General features: G+C 46.0%; 1 protein-coding gene across 1 annotated transcript; it reads right to left on the reverse strand.

The window, feature by feature from the left end:
- Window positions 1-11,255: 11,255 nt before the first annotated feature.
- LOC130022407 (zinc finger protein 420-like) lies at window positions 11,256-12,644 on the reverse strand (the record flags this gene model as incomplete). Its single annotated transcript, XM_056113158.1, has 1 exon — window positions 11,256-12,644. A coding segment is annotated over one exon (1,389 nt), but the record flags the coding sequence as incomplete, so codon positions are not given.
- Between the last annotated feature and the right edge of the window lie 9,558 nt (window positions 12,645-22,202).

Consider the following 22,202-nt stretch of genomic DNA (forward strand, 5'->3'; position numbering starts at 1 on the left):
ATGATGTCTTCAACCAACTTGGTTCTAAAGATTTCCAGACTCCAGGTCCCCACATCTCAGCACTCCACATTGCTGAGGGTACCATCTTTCCTCCTGAGTTTTGGGGCTCCTATACACATGAGAAGTCCCATGTCTTCTGTTCTTCATGGAGGAGATTGGCAGAGGCCAGATTCAACTCTGGCATCACCAGATGTCTGGAGTGAAGGTAACAGTCATCAGAGGAACTAGGGTGTGTTAAGAAGAATTTTAATTAACACAGGATTAATTTGCCAAAGACTGGGAGATCACCTTCCCTGGAAATTCTAAATGCATCATTTCTGTCAAGAATTTTTTTTTCTTTTTGAATAATACCCAGCAATGCTCATGATTATTCCAGACTCTGCATTTAGAAATTACTCCTGGTGGTACTTGAGGACCATGTGGGATGCAGGGGATTGGACCTGGGTGGCTGTATGCAAGGCAAACATCCTACCAGCTATACTATATCTCTGGCTCTGAGGGTTTTGGGGGGCTGCTTTTGTGTGTGCCCACAGGGTTCTGGGGACCATTGAGTACCTGGGAATCAAACCTGGTCGGTTATAAGCAGGGTGAGATTATTTTTTCGTTGTTCTGTACAGTTTGAACAAGAAAAGTTATGAGCCCTCTTTGCTCTGTCTGTGACCCAACTCTGAAAGGTTTCCAGTTATAATCAACCCCACGTGAAATCACCCCACATTCTGTGGATGCACCAACCCTCTTCAACAAAGAATAGGGGTCAGTGATACAGCAAGATACAGCTCAGAACCCACCAAGTTGGGGTGGGGGATCTGCTATCAAGGGACTGAGGCTGTTTTGGTTTTATTTGGTTTGTCTATGGTTTGGGGGCCCAACACCAGCAATACTCAGGGGTTCTCCTGGCTCTGCACTCAGCAATCACTCCAGCATGAAGGTGGGGCTGTATGGAGAGCCATAGAAAGAACCAGGGGCCTGTGACTGCAAGTCAAGTGCACTAACCCTCTGCTTCCTCTGCAGCGACCCAAGCGGTTTACCTGATTAATGACCCTATACCTGATATTGAAGCAAAGAAAAGGTCTGGAAATCTGAAGTGTGGGAAAGTCTGGCCCTGGCAGTTGCACAAAATGCCACGGGATGGCGATGTGTGTGTTTCCATCCCTCCCCAGGCCCATTTCTCTTACGAATTTTCCACCCTTGGGTTTGCTTCAGGGATAAGCATGGGATAATTAAGGATCAAGCAAGTCACTTCCACATGTGCTGCAGTAGGAGAACGCGCGAGTGCTTTCTTTCACTTGGGTAACCTGGGTTCGGTTCCAATCTTCATAATTTGTGGGGTACAAACTGAATCTTCTCGTGGGTCAAGTGGGTTGCTCTCGCTTTGTCTCTGTCTCTGGACCACGAGGAGTACAGAGGATTGAAACTGACGTGGAAAGAGCAAGACAAAGTCATTTCTTTTAAGTTATTTCTTTTTAGTTATTTATTTTTGCTCTTCACTCTGAGCTAGAAATCTTCTGAAGCCACTTTGCTATGTCTGTGACCAAGCCATTGAGAAATATTTCCTGCTATGGGCAATCCACACCCCATCGTCCCACATTGTGAGGGAGCCCAAACCTCTACTACAAGGAAGAGGCGGCATGGATACAGCAAGATACAGCTCAGAAACCACACGTTGGGGTGAGGGAATCCTCCAATAAGGGGCTGAGGCTGTTTTGGTTTTATTTGGTTTGTTCATGGTTTGGGGGCCACAAATCCAACAACGCACAGAGGTTCTCCTGGCTCTGCACTCAGGAAGCACTCGGGCATGATAGCGGGGCTGTATGGAGATTCAGAAAAAGAACCGGGGGCCTGTGACTGCAAGCCAAGAGCACGAACTTCTCTGCTCCCCCTGCAGCGACCCAAGCGGCTTGCTTGATCTTTAATGACCCTATACCTAACAGAGAAGCAAAGAAATGGGTTGGAAACCTTAAGCGTTGAAAAAGTCGGGCAGCGGTAGTTCCGCTGAAATGCTACAAGATGGCACTGTGGACGTTTCTGTCCCTCTTGAGGCTCATTTCTCTAAGAATTTTCCATCCTTGGTTTTGCTTCAGTGTTCAGTATGGGGTAATTAAGGATTAAGCAAACCGCTTCCACAGGTTGCAGTGGTATTAGAGCCTGCGGTTGCTTGTCTTTCACTTGAGTAATCTGGGTTCGATTCCTGCCTTCAGATCTTTGTGGGGTGGATAGCTGAATCGCCTCGAGGGTCGAGTGGGTTGCCCTACCTTTGTCTCTAAACCCCGAAGGGTGCAGAGGACTGAACTGAGCCTTTAATGGGTAAGGTAAGGTTATTTTCTCACATTTATTGTTCTCTTCTCTCTGTACAAGAAAAGTTCTGAATGCACCTTGTGATGCCTGTGACCGAGCCCTGTGACTGTTTTCTGTTATGGGCAACCCAAACCCCATCACTCCACGTTATGAGGGTACTCTAACAGTATTTTACACCGATGTGGGGAATGGAAGAATATACAGTTCTGACACCCTCAAGTCATGGTGAGAGAATCGCTATCAAGGAACTAAAGCTCTGTGTTTTACTTTTCTTTCTTGTTTGTTCCTTTATGGCTGTGGCCACACCTGGGCATGCTCACGGCCTTCTCCTGGCTCTGCACTCAGTAATCACAATGGACTTGACTGAAGAACCGTAGGGGAAGCCTATGAATATACCCCAGTCTGACGGATGCAAGGCAAAAGCCCTATCTGCTCTGCTCCTTTTGCAGCGGCCCAAGATGCGTGCTGGATCTTTAATGACCGCATACTTAACATTTCAGCAAAGAGACAGGCTGAAAATCTTAAAAGTGGGAAAATTTGGACCCAAGAATTTATGCTGAAACACCACGAGATGGAGCTGTGGGCATTTCTGTCCTCAAGGCTCGTTCCTTTAAGAATTTTCCACCCTTTCTTAGGTTTGCTTCCGTGTAAAGTATTGGGTAATTAAAGACCAAGCCAGGAGCTTCAAAGGGGAAGTGGTAGGAGAGTCTTGAGGGTGTGCGTCTTTCACATGGGTGACCAGTATTCGATTCTCGCCTTCAGATCTTGTGGGGTTCATAGCTGAATCACCTCGAGGATCGAATGGGCTGTCCATCTTTGCCTCTGGACCACGACGGATGCAGAGGATTGAACCTGAGGTGGACAGAGCAAGGCAAAGCTGCAAGGCTGGAGCCATAGTACAGGGCATAGGACGTTTGCCTTGCATGTGGCCAACATGGCCGACCCGAGTTCAATTCCACCACCACTGTCGGCAAGCTACCAAGAGTATCTTGCCTGCACACCAAAACCTGAGAACCTACCTGTGTCATATTTGATATGTCAAACACAGTAACAAGTCTCACAATGTTACTGGGCCCACTCTGAAAAATCCATGAGCAATGGGAGGACAGTGATAGTGACACTCTGAGCTAAAACACATCAGAAGCCACTTTGTTATGTCTGTGACCAAACCATTTAGAAATATTTCCTGGTATGGGCAACCCACACCACATCACCCCACGTTCTGAGGATACCCAACCCTATACAAGGAAGAGGCAGCATGGATACAGCAAGATACAGCTCAGAAACGCCCACGTTGGGATGAGGGAATCCTCCAATAAGGGACTGAGGCTGTTTTGTTTGTATTTGGTTTGTTCATGGTTTGGAGGCCACAAATCAAGCAACACACAGATATTCTCCTGGCTCTGCACTCAGGAAGCACTCTGGCATGATGGTGGGTTGTATGGAGAGCCAAAGAGTATGAGAGCTTTCTTTCACTTGGGTAACCTGGGTTCCATTCCAGCCTTCATATCTTGTGGGGTACATAACTGGACTCACTATAAACAGAGCTCCTCTCCCACAGTCCTGGAGCTTCTCCCCCAGGGACAGCTTGTGTCCATGGACTGAGCAGAACAGTCTCCGAGTAGCTTTTTCCAGGGGAATGCTTCTTTAAAGCATGGGCGCTTACTTCCTTCTGGTCTCCCACAGAAGACATCCCACCTGTCTTGGCATCCTCATGGCGCTGAGGGCATAATTGCTCACTCGAGATTTTGTCACAGTGCGCATTATCACAAAAATTCCTCCTGGGTTGACTGCTACCTTCAAGAACAGCAGAGAAGACTTCCGATTACTGTGCTGTGCCTGAGAGTCTCTTCATCCAGAAAATTCTAGATCGGCAGGTTGGTTTCTAACATTTACCCAACTCAATTGCAATTCTGACAGGTGGATGGATTTTCCAGGCAACGACCTTACATTTCAGCAAAATGCACAAGCAAAATAGACCGACGGCAGGTCACATAGCTGTGTAAAAATTTTTTCAACTCAAAGAACTGACAAACAAACAAAACAAACACAAACATTGTCCTCCCATTGTTCATTGATTTGCTCGAGCAGGCCCAGTAACGTCTCCATTTTGAGACTCGCTGTTACTATGTTTGGCGTATTGAATATGTCACGGGTAGCTTGCCAGGCTTCGCTGCTCGGGTGAGATACTCTCGGTAGCTTGCCAGGCTGTCCGAGAGGGGTGGAGGAATCAAACCCAGCTCGGCCGGGCTGGCTGTGAACAAGGCAAACACCGTACCGCTGTGCTATCGCTCCAGCCCAAGATACAGTAACTGGAAATACCTACCTCTGCAGAAAATTGAAGCACCAGTTTAGAGTGAAAATAAAAGGCGCCCGAGACTGGGTTTGGTACTAGCTTAGTGTGTAGCATAGTGGGATAGCTTAGTGGAATACATGTGTGAAGGCAATGATGCATCCCCACACAGTCGAGGCAGACCTTTGAAAACATCTCACCTGAAACAGATTCCTCTCCAGGATCAATGAGTTTTTTTGTTATCTTGTTCTATTTACTTAGGTGGGGAGAGGGTCACACCAGCATTACTCAGGGATTCCTGCTGCTGGGGCTCTGGGGGCCCTGAGGGGTGCTGGGATGAAACCAAAGTTTTCTTCCTTGGGGCCAAGCAAGTGCGCTTCTTAATGCAAAACCACTAGTGCTGAACCATCGAGTTCTTTTCAACAATCACACTTGTCCTTGCTGTCTATCAAATGTAAAGTCACAGTATTTACCCTGTAATAAAAAGAATTTTTGGGGGGTTCCATAGTACAGGGGTAGGCATTTGCCTTGCATAGAGCCGGCCCAGCTTCAATCCCAGGCATCCCATATTGTCCCACATGAACCACTAGGAATAATTCCTGAGTGGAGAGCTATGAGTAATCCCTGAGCATCGCTGGATGTAACCCAAAAAGCAAATAAATAAATAAATAAAATATATATATTTTTAGGTTTTAGAACTACTGATTTTATGCAGCAACACGATTGAAACTGGAAGATACCATCTTGAGTGAAGTTAGCCAGAAAAAGAAACAAAAACAGGATAATGTCACTCATCGGTGGAATACAGAACACTGGATGTGGAGATGTACTGTAAAGGGTCTAATTAAATCATCCCTTATTTCATTGTTTAGAGAGAAGCCGGATAAAGAAGGAAAGAAATCTGCGGGCAGAAGAGAACCAGAATTTTACAGGGATCAGGGATTCATTTATGGCAGTGACATGAGTGACGGGTGTAGCCATTTACCCAAAATACAAATGCAAGAGAACTGAAAACAAGAGATGTAAGCTGCAACCACTGAAACTTAGTCATGTGGTTGTTCAGATGACAGGTGGGGTGGAGTGAGGACTGAGGTTGGAGGGAATACGGGAACATGGGTGGAGGGAAGCTGACACTGGTGCAGGGATTGGTGCTGAATTATTGTATGCGTAAGTACAACTATCAATACTTTTGAAAATTCTGGCACTTTAATGAAAACTTAAAAAAAGAATAAAATGAAATAAATTTCCAGATTTCAGCCCCCACTGAGGTTAAAGACCCTCTAGTCCCAGTATTAGGCTCTGATATTTTCCTATGGTGCTGAGACCATAGATATGGTTGTGGGGATGGAGTCAGACCCTACCTTTCAGGTCACATGCTTGGTCCACTGAGCACTCCAATAGCATAATATTTAGTTTCAACAAGAGAATCTTACAGTACACTTGTATGCAATACCCTTGTTCCCAAATGAAATTGCTGTAATTCCACATCCTGAACCTGTGATTTGAGTTCTGAAATCAAACAAAATGCACAATGAGGATTAGTCCAACATTGAATGGAATGCAATTGAATGGCTAAACAGGTGGAGGACATGGTTCTCACAGTCCAAACAAGCCGACAAAAAGAGAAAATCTGCAGGAAGTGTTGCTGCAGGAGCAAGGCAATTCCAGAACAAGCCTTTTGGGTTTTATTTTTGATCAGGCCCAGTGATGCTCGAGATACCACAGGGGAAGCTGGACATCAAAGGTAGGCAGCGTCTGTTGGCGAGCACCCTCCGTGATGCACTGCTGTTCTGGTCCTAATAAGCTTCACTATGGGCTCACAGCCACAATTTAACATACACACAATAAAACATTTTGTGGTGCGTACAAGAGTACAGCAGGTAGGCATTTGCCTTGCATGAGGCTGACAGGGGTTGATCCTTGAGCATTGTCAACAGCAACTTATGAGAAACACCAGGAATAACTGTTGATCATCCCCAGGCCCCAAAACAAAAGAAAATTCAATTTCTTCCTATATTCAAAAAAACATGGCAATGATTCAAAGGCAAAGATAAGCAGATAAGCATGGTGTCATATTGACAGAGAGGGGTCCAGAAAGGGTACCTGGGCCTGTAGGTGTACAGTCAGGCTGGTTATTCAGCTGGGGGGGACAAGGGTCTTGAAACTCATGACTATTCAGCATACCTGACAGACGAGGAAGAATGACAACAAAGTCAAGAAAGCAAAGCACAGGATCTCTTCGTAATGAACAGCTACGGGGAGTGAAGGGCAGTGTGAGTGCAGTACAGACGCCTGATCCAGTGGCCCGAGGACACAGTAATATGTTTCACACACTCAGGGCACGCACACACTGCCCAGGGACCCAGCCAGGAAGGGTCCTCAGACACTCACCTGCACACACCTCACCTCCCCGGCTTTAGGGCTCCTCTTCCAGCCTAGAGATTAACGCAGACTTCACCCCAGAAGGCCCTGCTCCACAGAGACAGAGGACTGGATTAGTCACAAGGAAGGAAAAGGCGACAAGTAAACCTCGTGTGTCCCTGGTCTAACTGGTCACACTATTGAAAAGGCATGATCATAACGTCCACTTTCAATATGCCAAAGATTGGTGGGGAGTGAGGAATAAGACAAGGTTTAAACTTAAGAGTGAAATAAGGGAGTCCCAGATAATATCACTAAGCTACCAGCACTGTATGCAGTTTTGTTTTTGGTTACAGTTGGCGATGCTCAAGGGTTAATCCTGTATCCGCGCTCAGGAATCATCTCTGGTAGTATTGGCTCCATGGAAGGTCAGTGATTGAACCTGGTTTGCTTTACATAAGGAAGCGCCCTCCCCACAGTGCTTTTGGAACATCTGTAATTCCCTGAATTTCTCTTTTACCTTTACTTTGAGCTTACAATTCCCCAAGTGAGGTTTGATGACTTAGGTGAATCTGAACTTTGTATTTGAAGTGAATACTTCCTATTCTATAGTCCCATTAGCCCTTTTATGCTCTACTATAGAGCGATGTTCTTTGCTTAACCACAGATAGACTATTAATGATAGGCTCCTAATATTTGGCCCATATCCTGAAATACATCTACTCCTGGCACCTGTCATATTTACTTGATTCAAGCTTCAGTTGCCATACTTCCTAACACTCCAAAAAGGAAGGCCCCCATAGGGCTGAGATGGATCTGGGGAAATAGCAAAACTACCCTGGAATCGAAATGGAATAGTCTAGAAAGCATGAAAGAACAGTCTTGATATTAGCTGTTATGACTTAAGAGACAGGACCTCATGAAGGACAAGCTGTACCGGCCTGAAGACCTAGTATGGGATTTATGGTAGAAGCCCAGCAACCTTGCCCTCAGAGTCTAGAGAACTAAATTTTGGAATCTATATTTCTTACTATTTTTATCCACATTTGCTCGAGCGGGCCCAGTAACGTCTCCATTGGAGACTTTTGTTGTTACTGTGTTTGCTAGCGGTAGGGCGTTCGCCTTACACGCGGCCAACATGGCCGACCCGAGTTCGATTCCTCCACCCCTCTCGGAGAGCCCGGCAAGCTACCGAGAGTATTCGATATGCCAGACACAGTAACAACAAAAGTCTCCAATGGAGACGTTACTGGGCCCGCTCGAGCAAATCGACGATCAACGGGAGGGCCTTTACCTTACCTTTATCCACATATCTGCAATTATTAATAAGAAGTAAATTTAATTGTTTAATATTTTCTAGTAGATAGAGAAAGAGGAAAGCAATATAATGCTGTTGACCCTGGGAGAATCTCTCTGTATAGCCACTGGGAGACAGTGTCTCCTTGAATTCTCCAGAATTGTCTCCATCAAAACCCTTTACCTCTGTAGGGGCTGGAGCCATAGCACAGCAGAAAGGGCATTTGCCTTGCACGCAAATGATGAGGGTTCTTTTCCCAGCATCCCATATGGTTTCTCGATCACATCCAGGAGTAAATTCCTTAGTGCAGAGCAAGGAGTTACCCCTGTTAATGGCCAGGCATGACCCAAAAAGCAAAAACAAACAAAAATGCTTTACCTCTGTAAACGATCAGTCACCCCTATGTGTAGTCCTATAGCTCAACAACCTTCAATGCTCTGTAGTTATGCTAAAAGCTTCACATTAAACAAGCCATTCTGACCATCAGTCAGTGGTCCTCCATATCTTTGCTCCTCTTCTGACTCCAGCATAACATCCCTTTAGAGATTCCTCTGAGAGGCAATCAGGTATGTTCATCCCTCTGGGGTGAAACTCACTGCCATGTTGACAGAGGTAACCGCATTTCGAACCAGCACACACTAGGGTAGGAGGAGGCCATCCCACTCCACACAATGGGCCTGAGGATGAGACACTGCAGCACCCTAGGGGTTCTCAGGGATCTCCCCTCTCCCCACTCCACAAGGGAGGAACCGGCCTCCACCAACACTTTAGGGTGACAGGCCCCAGTAGTCACTGGATGGAATCCTGATCTACCACAATGGAACTATATTAGAAGCTGATGGACGTGCACACAGCCACCCCAGAGACAAACCCAATGAACAATGCTCCTGTGAGTAACACCTAAGCACTGACCCAGCAGGACCAAAAGAAAGCAACACTGGGTTGGACCAAACTCTAGACACTCCTCCCCCACGCCATATCGTCACATCAACTGTTCTAGGGGTGAGAAGGGGACACTCAATGTCCAATGAGCAACTCAAAGGTGTTGTGGAGTGGAGGACTCCTGGGTTGGCCACATGCAAGCAAGTACCCTACTTGCTGTACTATTGCTCTGGCCATTTCCAAATAATTTTTTTCCCAGCACACCAGCAGTGACCCCTGAGCAAAACTCCCCTTCCCCATACTCAAATATCTCCCTTTCAGGGAAAGATAAAACAAGTATACGATGTAGCCACCCCAAAGAGCCAGTTTTCCTGATGTTCTGGTCAGGGAGAGATGAAGAGAAAGGGATTGTTTGCAATTGGACATGTGGAAGTAGAAAAGATTATTTGCAGGAGTATTGTTGTTTATTCGGCTATTGATTAGGCTGACTGAAATGGGCATGAACTCCACCGTACTTTCCCCCCCTTTTTTTGATAATTTTATTTTTTGAATCGCCCTGAGTGAAGTTACAAAGCTTTTGGGTTTAAGTCTCGTTCATACAATGAAGCACCAGTCCCTTTACCGTGCCCATTTTCCGCCACCAAAACCCCAAGTATACCCCCATTCTACACCCTACCCCTAACTGTGGGGACAGATGATTTCTACATTTCTCTCTACTTTGATTACATTCAATATTTTGACACCAGACCCACCATTATTATATTTGGGATTTAACCCCAGCACTCAGATAGTTCAAAAAGGCAACAGTAGACAATTTGTTTTCTATTGCTGGTTATAAACAACATGATTTTGTAATTTTGAAATTTTAATAATATGGAGGGATTTCTTCCAAGACCTGCTGAGTTCCAGATTTTCTCCTGACTCTCTGGGATCATGGCCATTAAGCAGCTTTATCAGGAGCCAGAGAGGCAGTTCGTGGGCATGATCTAAGCTATTGTTGGGTCGTGGAGGAAAGGGCCACCTCCACTCCCATCCCCCCATCCTGTGAAGCTCCACATATCTCATCACTGCGGGCCCAAAGGTGACTTTCCAATGGCCTCTGGAGGATGGTGGCCAGTGAGCCGCCAAGGGGGAGCAGGTGGAGGGACAGTACCACTTCCCTCTGGGGTGGCCCGGGGTTAGTAACCTACTGCAGGGTCCAGACTCATTTCTGCCAAGAGCCGCTGGGTTTTGAGATTTGTCTCTGAATCTTTGGGATCATAGCCATTAAGCAGCAGTGATAGCAGAGCGGGTAGGAGGTTTGCCTTGCACGCAAAAAACCCGGGTTCAAATCCTGGAAACAATACGTTCCCCTGAGCACTGCCAGGAGTAATTCCTGAGTGCATAAGCCAGGAGTAACCCCATGTGCATCGCTGGTTGTAACTCAAAAAGCAGAAAACAAAATAAATAAATAATACAAACAGTAAATTTTCAGAGGCAAAACCCTCTCACTTGTGCAGACACACCCCAAAGTCCCAACCCCAGCACAGGAGCCAATAAAAATGACGGACCAGAAAAGTGTCCCTTTCCTTTCGGGGCTTCGCGTGAACATATCTGGAGGTTTGATAAGTGTTATCTCCAGTCCAAAGGCTCCAAAAATGGCCCTGCGCAGTCCCGAGTAGGGAGGTATGAGATTGCCAAGACCACCACTGTCTGCAGGTCCCTCACACCAAGGCCAGAAGTTCATATGCCATCTTGGTCCTGGATGTGATCTTGGCTGCAGGGACCCTCAGCATAATGCACCCTCACCCATGACACCTTCGCCACAGAACAGCCCCCAATGCAACCCTCAAAAGCTCCACATTCCCTAATACCTAGATATGCAGAACAAGTTTTGAAAAAACAACACAAAAATGCCCTACAAGCTGGCGTGTCCTTCCGCTCAAGTTCCCAAACTAGGAGCTGCAGGGTGCTCAAGCGTTTTTCTACAGCATGAATGCACCTATGTTCAATAAGTCTGAGGCTCCAGCAAAGGCCTTTCCACATTCCTTACATATATATGGTTTCTATCCAATGTGAATTCTCCTATATACATTAATTATTGAGGTCACAGCAAAGGCCTTCCCACATTCCTTACATATAAAGTTTCTGTGCAGTGTGAATTCTCCTATGTACAGTAAGTTTTGAGGCTCCAGCAAAGTCCTTTCCACATTCCTTACATATATATGGTTTCTCTCCAGTGTGAATTCTCCTATGTTCATTAAGTCTTGAGGCTTTAGCAAAGGCCTTCCCACATTCCTTACATATATACGGTTTCTCTCCAGTGTGAATTCTCCTATGATCACTAAGTCTTGAGGCTATAGCAAAGGCCTTCCCACATTCTTTACATATATACGGTTTCTCTCCAGTGTGAATTCTCCTATGTACAGTAAGTCTTGAGGCTTCAGAAAAGGCCTTCCCACATTCCTTACATATATACGGTTTCTCTCCAGTGTGAATTCTCCTATGTACAGTAAGTCTTGAGGCTATAGCAAAGGCCTTCCCACATTCCTTACATATATACGGTTTCTCTCCAGTGTGAATTCTCCTATGTACAGTAAGTCTTGAGGCTTCAGAAAAGGCCTTCCCACATTCCTTACATATATAAGGTTTCTCTCCAGTGTGAATTCTCCTATGTACAGTAAGTCTTGAGGCTTCAGAAAAGGCCTTCCCACATTCCTTACATATATACGGTTTCTCTCCAGTGTGAATTCTCCTATGTACAGTAAGTTTTGAGGCTGCAGCAAAGGCCTTTCCACATTCCTTACATATATATGGTTTCTCTCCAGTGTGAATTCTCCTATGTACAGTAAGTTTTGAGGCTGCAGCAAAGGCCTTTCCACATTCCTTACATATATATGGTTTCTCTCCAGTGTGAATTTTCCTATGTTCACTAAGTCTTGAGGCTTTAGCAAAGGCCTTCCCACATTCCTTACATATAAACGGTTTCTCTCCAGTGTGAATTCTCCTATGTACAGTCAATTGTGAGGATGTAGTAAAGGCCTTTTCACACTGCACACATATATAAAGCTTCTGTCCAGTGTGAATTCTCCTATGTACTGTAAATATTGAGGCTTTAGCAAAGGCCTTTCCACATTCCTTACATATATACGGTTTCTCTCCCGTGTGAATTCTTCTATGTACAGTAAGTTTTGAGGCTCCAGCAAAGGCCTTTCCACACTCCTGACATATATAAGTCTTCTTTCCACTATGCGTATTCTTATGTCTATAAAGAGATGAGGTGTGAATAAAGGCCTTCCCACATGTCTGACATTTATGAGGTTTCTCTCCACTATGAATATCCATATGTCTATTAAGATCTGAGGGCTGATTAAAGGCCTTCCCACATGTCTGACATATATAATGCTTCTCTCCACTATGCGTTTTCATATGTCTATTAAGATCTGAGGGCTGAATAAAGGCCTTCCCACATGTCTGACATTTATGAGATTTCTCTTCTGTATGAATTCTCCTATGTCTAAAAAGATGTGATGATTGATTGAAGGCCTTCCCACATGCTTCACACGCATAAGGTTTCACTCCTGAATTTATATTCATATGGTCATGATGGAATAACCCTTGACTCACACTTTGTTCTCGGTGCTCACTTTTCCGGGGATGCTGTCCACTGTAGTTTTCTAAGGGAATACCACAGTGCTGAGAACATGGGGTGGCTCCGCCACATTCCTTACACTTATATGGGTTCTGTTCACAGTGACTGTGATTGAGAGTTTGTCGCTGTGAGGGACTCACTATAAACAGTGCTTCTTTCCCTAGTGGCATCCAGATTGGGGGATTTTGTGACTGTGAACTGAGAACACCACACTCCAAGGAACTTTTTCCAAGGGAGGGCTTCTTCAGAGTGAGGTAGCTCTCGCCATTCTGATCACGCTCAGAAGACATCCCACACGTCTTGGCGTCCTCATGGGGTTGAATGCAGGATTGCTCACTAGAGATATTGTCATAGAGTGCAGAATCAGAGATATTCCACTTGGGTTGGCTGCTTCCCTGTAGGAAGAGCAGAGAAGGAGTCCAATTATTAACTTATTCACCGAGTCTTCCTGTCAAAAAACTGAGCCTTCAGATGTGGTTTCTTTTTTGGGGGGGTCACACCTGGTGATGCACAGGGGTTACTCCTGGCTCTGCACTAAGGAGTTACTCCCGGCGGTGTTCAGGGGACCATATGGGATGCAGGGAATCGAACCCGGGTTGGCCACGTGCAAGGCAAATGCCCTGCCCGCTGTGCTATTGTTCCAGCCCCAGGTGAGGTTTCTAACACATGCACCACACAAATGTAACTACCTACGTAAGGATTGTCTTATTATAGAATAACTTCGTGTAAATGTAAGTTCGACGCACAAAATTGATGGAAGCAGATTCATAAAATTCTGTGACTTCCCCCCACCGTTAACTTAATGAAGGAATACAACTTGAAATAATTCCTTCTATAGAAAACTGATGCATCCATTTCAAGAGAAAATGAGATACAACCACAGTGGGTTTGATTAAAGCTCAGAGTGGAACCTGTGATGAAGGGGTGAAGACAACGCTGCATCCTCCCACAGCTGAGATAGACCTCGTGGCTATTGCAAAGCTCTCACCACAAGTGATTGCTTTCAGCATCAACGAAGTTTTTTGTTCTTAATGTTTTGTAGTTTCTATTTATTGGGGGTTGCGTGGGGCACACCATGCAGTATCTAGGATCAGTTCTGTGGGTCTACGGTGTCTATAAGGAGTGCTGGGTAAGGACCATCCATCCCTGTGCAAAGCAAGTATATTTCTCACTGCACTATCTCCATGGCCCACAAATTAGCTTTTTAAACGACTATAACTGTCAAGCAAATGAAAACTCACAGCATTTTTATACATGGTTGATTTCAGCACCTAGTAAAGCTAAGGATCCTCTACCCCAAGCATCAGGCTTTGGAATTCCTCCCTGCCATTCATAGCCCTCCACCCTAACAATCACATATTTGGTCCACTCCCACTGGCATAATAATTTATTCTGAATTAAAAATCTTACCAACTCACTCGTACTTGCGGACCCCATTCCCAAATCAAAGTGCTGTAATGCCAAATCTTGAATCCGTGGTTTCAGCTCTGAAACTGAACACAACATGCAGTTAAAGCAATTGTCAAAAATGTAGCAAAATGATGCCATGTAGTTGGAGTACATCTCTGTGGTATTCAAATTCCATAAAACCCTACACTAAAGAAAAGATTAGGTTAGTGGAAAACGGTAAGGATCTTTGCAATTCTACACTAGGTTTTGTTTTTGTTTTTGAGCAGACCTGGTGATGTTCAGGGAACCAGGTTATTGAACAGGTCACTTTCAGGCACTGCAAGGCACTCCGTGCTGCACTATCGTTCAGATCCAAACTAGCTCTGTTATGGTCTTACTTATTCGAAAGCCATGGAAGCAATGTACAGAGTCATTCTGGACAGACATACGATGGGAATGAAGAGGAGTGTGAGTGTGGCACAGAGCCATGGATCCAGGAGCCCAAGGCCCCAGCCTCAGCAGCGTGTTTCATACATGCTCAGAGCACCCATACACTGCACAGGGCCTGAGCCAGGAAGGGTCCTCAGACACTCACCTAAACACAAGTCTCTCCTCCCTGACCTCAGGGCTCCTCCTTCCAGCCAGGAGATCACCGCAGGCTTCATCCCAGTGTGCCCTGGCACAACAGAGACAGAGGCATGGATAAGTGACAAGGAAAAGGTGACAGGTAAATCCCCGTGTTTCCTGATATAACGGGGCAAATTAATGAAAGGCATGAACACAATGTCCATTTCCAAAATGCCACATATTTCTAGTTATTCGAGAGGTAAGACCCAAGAAAATACCACAAATACAATAGACCAGGCCTTGTGTATGGCCAACAGGGTGTTCATCAGCACAGTATGTTGTTGGTTTTTGTCTTGTTTGGGGTCTAACCTGGCAATGTTCAGGGACGACTCCTGACTCTGTATTCTGAAATCAGCACTGCTGGTGCTCGGGGATGACATGGGATGCCGGGGATTTAACCCAGGTGCATTGCTTGCAAGAAAATCACTTTCCTAACCATACTGTCTGTCTAGGCCTAACACCACATGGAGTTTCCTGAGCCCCTCATGAACTCATCAAGAATTTCAGTAAAACTAAGTGCTTAATAAATCTGGAAATGGCCAAAGGTGGCAAGAGACCCTTATTTTTTTAAGCTAAAAATGTATCCAGAAAGAGAGCACAGCAGGAGTTTCTCACAGCCAATCCAGTTGCAATACTCGACATCCCCTAGGGTCCCTCATGCCAGCCAGGAGTGATCCCTGAGTGCAGAGTCCAGGAGCAAAGCCTGAGTCCTGCTGAAGTCTCACAAGAACCATTAGAAGTATCTCCAAGCACTGAAATACGGCAGTGTCTGATGAGTTGAGAGAAGAGATATCAAAGCCCCGGTGGTGGGAGAGATAGTACAGCACATAGGACAGAAGTGCTGCACACACATGTGGGTTTGATCACAGGCAGCCCATAAGGTTTTGGAGCAAGGCCAGGTGTGGATCCTGAATACACAGGCAGGAATAATCCCTAATTACAATCACAATCACAACCATCCTGTTATTCGTCGATTGCCTCGAGCAGGCCCCAGTAACGTCTCCTTCGTCCTAGCCCTGAGATTTAAAAAAAAAAGTCCCATATTCAAGGCTCTTTCAGAGTTAGGAGAATGAGACCCTTCATTATTATTGGTATTTGGCATATTGGGTACTCCACGGGGAGCTTGCCAGACTGCCATGTGGGCAAGATAAATTCGGTAGCCTGCCAGTTTGTCCAAAGTAGGAATGAGATGATAAGATGTCGTAAAGGGTGTGATAATCTCTGGATTCTGGCCGTTACGTTATTATTATTATTACATCATAATAATTATTATTATCATTATAATTACTATAATAACTACTGTAATTATTACTATAATAATAATTATTATTATTATGTGCATGTAATAATGAAAAGAATCTGGCCGTAATCCTGATTCTTTTTTCCTAAACCTAAGGAAAAAAGAAAAAGCAAAAACCGTCTGATTTGAGTGCCTGGTGCAAAAGTATTGGGAGTCATGCACGAATGTTTTAAATTGCCAAGAGGTTTCAGTCCATGGTATCCCGGTTTCTGAGCACTCTTAGGAGTCATCGTTTAGCACAGAGACAGGAGAACTGTGAACTGTGCTCCCTAAACAAAGGAAACAGCAAAGCCAATTAAACACACGGAAGTTTGTGTAGTACACAAAGCAAATTGATTCACCAATGGATGGAACTATTTAAAGGGACCCGAGCGATAACTGGGCAGATAGGGATATTCCCACGGACACAGTCGAAACGGGTTGATCTGAATCACCCCACAGGGTCCTGCTACTCCACAAGACTAATTCCTAAGGACAGAGCTGAGAGTAAGCCCTGAGTATCCACAGGTGAACCCTAAAAAAACACAGGGAGGGAACAAACACCTCATGGCTGTTCAACATACCAGCCCGTCAGTCACAGCTACTGTTGGACACACAGCTGCGGCCCAAACCCAGGGAGCCCAAGCAGGTCTGTCCAGACAAGGTTGGCTCCACACTGCTCTCACCTACAGCCTGCAGATGCTGGTAGGTCTCCAGCATCACGTCCCTGTAGAGCTTCTGCTGAGAGGCCTCCAGGCATGACCATTCCTCCAGGGTGAAGTTCACAGCCACGTCGTGGAAGGTCACTGCGTCCTGAGTCAGCACACAGGGAGGGTGGCAGTTAGAGTCTACCTTAGTCTCATTCCCACTACTGTGAGGCCAGGACCCAGGGTCCTATATTGTCGCTAGTCCTCTCCCCTTCGAATGAACCAGCCTCCATGCACACGCATGGCTGACAGGCCCCAGAAATCACATAAGGCAGCTGGATCTGTGAAAGTGGGGGTATGTTATACAGAAAGTTCTCGGATATATCTGCCTTTCCTGGTAACCCAAGGTCCAATTTGAGCACCACTGATCCAGTGAGCACTATAGAGAGGATCACCTGACCGCAGACTTCTACGATCCAAAAGACCATCCCTGGGTGCAGCAAAAACCACTGCACTCTCACCGCTGCACCCCCACAGCTCATGACCACTAGGACTAAGAACTACAGTCCATATAGACAACTACTCAGAGTGGTGCATGGCATGTGTGCCTGTAAGAACACACTGCTCAAGACCGCCCCAAATCCCTCGCAAAGAAAGAGAAGTTTCTTCACCCCAACATCTCTACTGGCCTCAGAGATCCTTGGCTCTTTCTCCTTGGGATCAGAGCATGCCCAGAAATCCACACATAACTTTATGTGAATATAAGACTGTATGACTGAGAAGGCGAGGCTCTCCAGAGCAGGAAGGACAAAACAGGGGAAAAATAAGTCCTGGGGTCCAAGTCACTGTAGTTGACAGTACGCAAATGTGGCCAGCACACCCCAGGGCATTCTGATGCCCATCAGTTGTGAATCCAGAGAACAGAGTAAAGAGGATGGCTGAGTACAAAAACAATGCAAAAGAAAAAGAAGCAACAGGTTGGCGTAACAGGACAGCTGCTCCAGGAACAGCGTGTATGACTGGCGATCCCCACCATCCCATATGGTCCCACAAGCACTGCCAGGGGCAATGCCAGAGTGCAGCACAAGGATTTATTGTGAGAATCCTTTGCTCTGCACCCCAAATTGTTGATCATCGATTTGCTCGAGCGGGCCCAGTAACGTCTCCATTGGAGACTTTGTTGTTACTGTATTTGGCATATCGAATACATCACAGCTTGCCAGGCTCTGCCGTGCGGGCGAGATACTCCTGGTAGCTTGCCGGGCTCTCCGAGAGGGGCAGGGGCGGAAGAATCGAACTCAGGTCGGCCATGTTGACTGCGTGCAAGGCAAACACCCTACCGCTGTGCTATCACTCCCAAATAAAACAGAAAATTCAAGACAAAATCTTTGGACCTCCAGCATCCCATTGGTTGCCTAGACATGTCAGGAGTGATCATTGAGCACTGAGCTTTGAGTATTCCTCATGCACCGCTGGGTCGGTCCCACAGCCAAATATGGCGTGGTCTGATCGGAAGTCTCAACTTGGAATCCATCCAAAAGAAACTCAAAACAGATCGCCCAGGAAACCCGGGCACTCCTGGCACTACCTCATGCCATTCTGTCCCTCTACTCCTACCTTTGGACGGTTTATCAGAAGCCGCGTCACCATCTTCTCCCGCCACTGTTGTGCTGAGAATTAGCAGGAGGCTCCGTGCAAAGACCTGAAGAAGTCAGAACAGTGAGCACCAGAGAGCAGCACCTCCTCCCACCCCTGATCTCAGAGCAGCCACACCCTCATAATCCCACCTCAGGGAGACAATGGCAGAAGCTCCTGTCTCCACTGGGGATGCAAATTTTGTTGGCATCTGTGCTGCACTTCAGGATAGGAGCCTGGGCCCAGGCAATAGGAGAGGAAACGACAGCCCTCTCTGGTCCCTGAATTCCTCCCTGAATTGCACAGGAAAATCCCTACAGGCCCAGCCTCAGTCTGACTCTGAGTCCCGGTGCTCCCAAGTACTGGTGCCCCTGCAGCTGGCAGCAGTGCTGCCCCTGGGAACTATAGCCTGGATGTGGCTCTGCCATGGGGAAAGTCACAGGGACTTAGAGTGGACAAAGCTTCAGCCACTCTCTTGCAGCAGGGACAAGAACATGCACCTGGGCACTCTGTCCCAGGGACCAAGATCACTTCTGGGTACAGTTGGGTCAGAGGCACAGCCCTGCTCTCTCGCGCTTGACCTGAGACCTTATGGGTCCTAATTTACTCTATCCCTGAAACGGAACATCTGCGTGAGCCTCAGCCAACACTTGCTCCTGCCGTCCAAGAATATATTAGAAAACTATGCAAACAGTTGGTTGAATAGAAAAATAATTCAAATAACCAGGGCATTTACTAGGGACCATAATATGAACTGTCAGGAGTTAAGACCTGAGCACTGTAGATTATGACCAAAAACACTGCAACAAAAAGGCAAATTCGAATCACAAGAAACCAACAGAATTCTTGTGCAAAATAAGAGGGAAGAACATTTAAATAGACAAATAGCAGGTCCTTAAAAATTTGATGTTCTGGTATGGTTTTCCATGAATTATTATTCTCTTTTTCTACGATCACACGTCCGTGCGGGTGCGTGTGCATGTTTTTCTTCTTTGAGTCAGAACCAGCATTGCTCAGGGAGTATTCCTAGCTCTGCACTCAGGTTTCACTCCCAGCAGGTGTGGGGACCAGTGGGATTCAAGACACAGAACGTGGGTTGGCTGTGTGTAAGGCAATCACCCTACTTGCTGTACTTTTGCTCCGCCCCTTCCTATATAAATTTCTTCCAAAAATACTAGGAGTGAGTCATGAACACAGCTCTTCCCCCTCCCCGCACACACAAAAATATTCTTTAAAAAATAAACATTAAAAAGCCCTTTGGAGCTGGAGTGATAGCACAGCGGGTAGGGTGTTTGCCTTGCATGCAGCCGACCCAGGTTCGACTCCTAGCATCCCATATGGTCCCCTGAGCACCGCCAGGAGTAATTCCTGAGTACAAAACCAGGAGTAACCCCTGTGCATCGCCAGGTATAACCCAAAAAGCAAAAAAAAAAAAAAACCCAAACTTTACCCTCAGTATTTACCCCGATTCCAGTGGTCGTCTGCTCAAGGAAAGAGGAAGAGTCAGGTCTGCCTTACAGCTTGATGTGAAGGACCTGAAATTCATGATCCGGAAAAAGATACACCAGTATTGTTGGACAGGCAGTAATGTGACTTGGGCGTTGGACCAGATGAACCAATCAATCCTCTGCATCCCATATGGCCCCCAGCAGTGCCAGGGATAATTCCTTAGCTTAGAGGCTACAGTAAGTCAGAAGCATCTCCGAGTGTGTTCCCACTCCCCCCAAAAATCCAAAGAATCAAAAATAATCCCCCAAATACATTTTCATTGGCAAACCTCAGCCACCTGCAGGTCCCCTTCCCCCCACATACCCCACATGACCCTGGCTAAAACAGCAGACAATGAAGATGACCAGCAAAATATCTCCTGCCATGAAGTGGAGGGGCTGAAGCTCTGCCCCTCAAATCTGGAGATTCTAAAGAAGCTAGGTTAGGGCCGATGGTTCAAACATGGGACTGCTGGGAGGGTTGGTACGGCCAAGACCCGGCTGATTCTCGCATTCAGTCACTATTGCCCCATCCTGGAGCTGGAGACGATCGTGGTCAAAGAGGCCCCCCAGGATCACACACTCACAGCTGCCACCCCTGAACCCTGAGACAGCCTCCACTGCACCCCCAAAGCTCTGCATCCCCCTAAAGCCTCCACCGCACCTCAGAATACACCTGGATTTCAGAGAACAAGTGAAAAACTAGGGCAAAAGTGCCCCCCAAGCTGGCTCGGCCCCTCAGCTCAGAGTGTGGAAATGGGAAGGCGCGGGGTGCTCACAGGAGGCTGCTCGAATCCTGCCACAAAACCCGCCTTCAGAATCCCCCTTTAAGGATAGAGCGCAAATTTACTTGTCCTTTGGCAAGTACACAACAGCCCCAGTGTCAGTGTCAGGGATGGAAAATGAACTATGACATCACTTATGACATCACTTTTATTTCCATTAGGTGCCTTAAAGAGCCAGAGTCTAGGCACTGAGAACCATTTTGCCTCCTAGGTGAATCCGTTCTACAAGGGGGATGGACTCAAAAAAAGGCATGGAGAGGCAAATGCTGGAGTGGTCGGTCACACACTATGGGTCCCGGGGGTAAGGAGAAGTCCCCTGATCCTGCAGTTTTCACCAAACATTGAACCAAAGATATCTAGACACACAATGTTACCCTGACTCTTGTAAATGATCCCTGAGCTCAGACACAAGAGTAAACACTGAGTACTGTATGCTATGGCAAAAAATATAAGAACAAAAAAAGGCAAATTCTACCGAAGGGGGGGGGGAAATAATGTGCAATGACAAATTCTAGAGTGAAACATTTAAAGAGTCAAATTTCTGGTCCTTAAAAATTCCCTATTCTTGATCTTTCCCTGCTACCGAAACTCTATTGTTCTTTCTCCATTTTGCATCTTTCTTAATTGTATGTGCATATATGTGTGTATATACAAGTGTGTCTTTGTGTGATTTTTGTTTGGGGGCCACAAACGGCATATCCAGGGCTTACTCTTAGCTGTACACTCAGGAATCACTCTGGTACAGAATATATGGATGCAGGGGTGGAACCTGGGTCGACTGCTTGGATGGTTAAATCCTTACTCACTGTACTATGTCTCTGGCCCTAAGTAAATGTGCTCCTAGCACAGCCAAGGTGAACCCTGAGCAAATGTCCTTACTCCTGTAAAACCAAAACTAAGATAGCAAGGTGTTTAAAAAACAAAACCCTTTACCTTTGTTGGATTAGAGTTCTAAACAATTTAGGTTTATCATTGGTCCATGATTTCTCTTCTGCTACAAGGAGTTTAGGCTTACTGAGTAACACCCATACCAATGCTCCCGAATCACTCCCATTTCCTTAGTATTCATCTTTAACTTCCAGGTGCTCTGCTTCTCCTATGCATTAATCACCCATTTCCCCTAACTAGAAACTGTGAATTGTAAAGTCAAATTCTTCAGAGATCTCTGGATTTTGTATTTGTGAGTCAAATTTTGACTTTCTATTTCCTTAATGTCCTCTGCAGTTTACTTTAGACAAATATCCTTTTTGCTCCTGGACAAGGACCAGTGCAGTCCCAGTTGGGAAGATTGTGCTGGCAGGATCGGGATGGCCATGCCCCCAGTCCTCAGCTTTGTAGAGACAAAGGAAGACAATGTTATGCTTTTGTAACTTCAGAGTTATTTGACTCCAGATATTATACACTCCTGGGCATTGTCATATTTATGAGACTTAAGTCTCAGCTACTCTTCTTTCTTAGCACCCAAAAAGCAAGAGACTGGATGGACCCAGGATAGTTGTGAGCTACCCTGGCATTAAAAAGGGACAGGTAAGCACCATAAAAATTTTGTCGTGACCCAAACATAAGTAACTGGCTAAGGATCCTGCTGGGGTTA

Source organism: Sorex fumeus, unplaced genomic scaffold (genome assembly GCF_029834395.1).
Source record: "Sorex fumeus unplaced genomic scaffold, SorFum_2.1 ptg000019l, whole genome shotgun sequence".
Taxonomy (NCBI): domain Eukaryota; kingdom Metazoa; phylum Chordata; class Mammalia; order Eulipotyphla; family Soricidae; genus Sorex; species Sorex fumeus.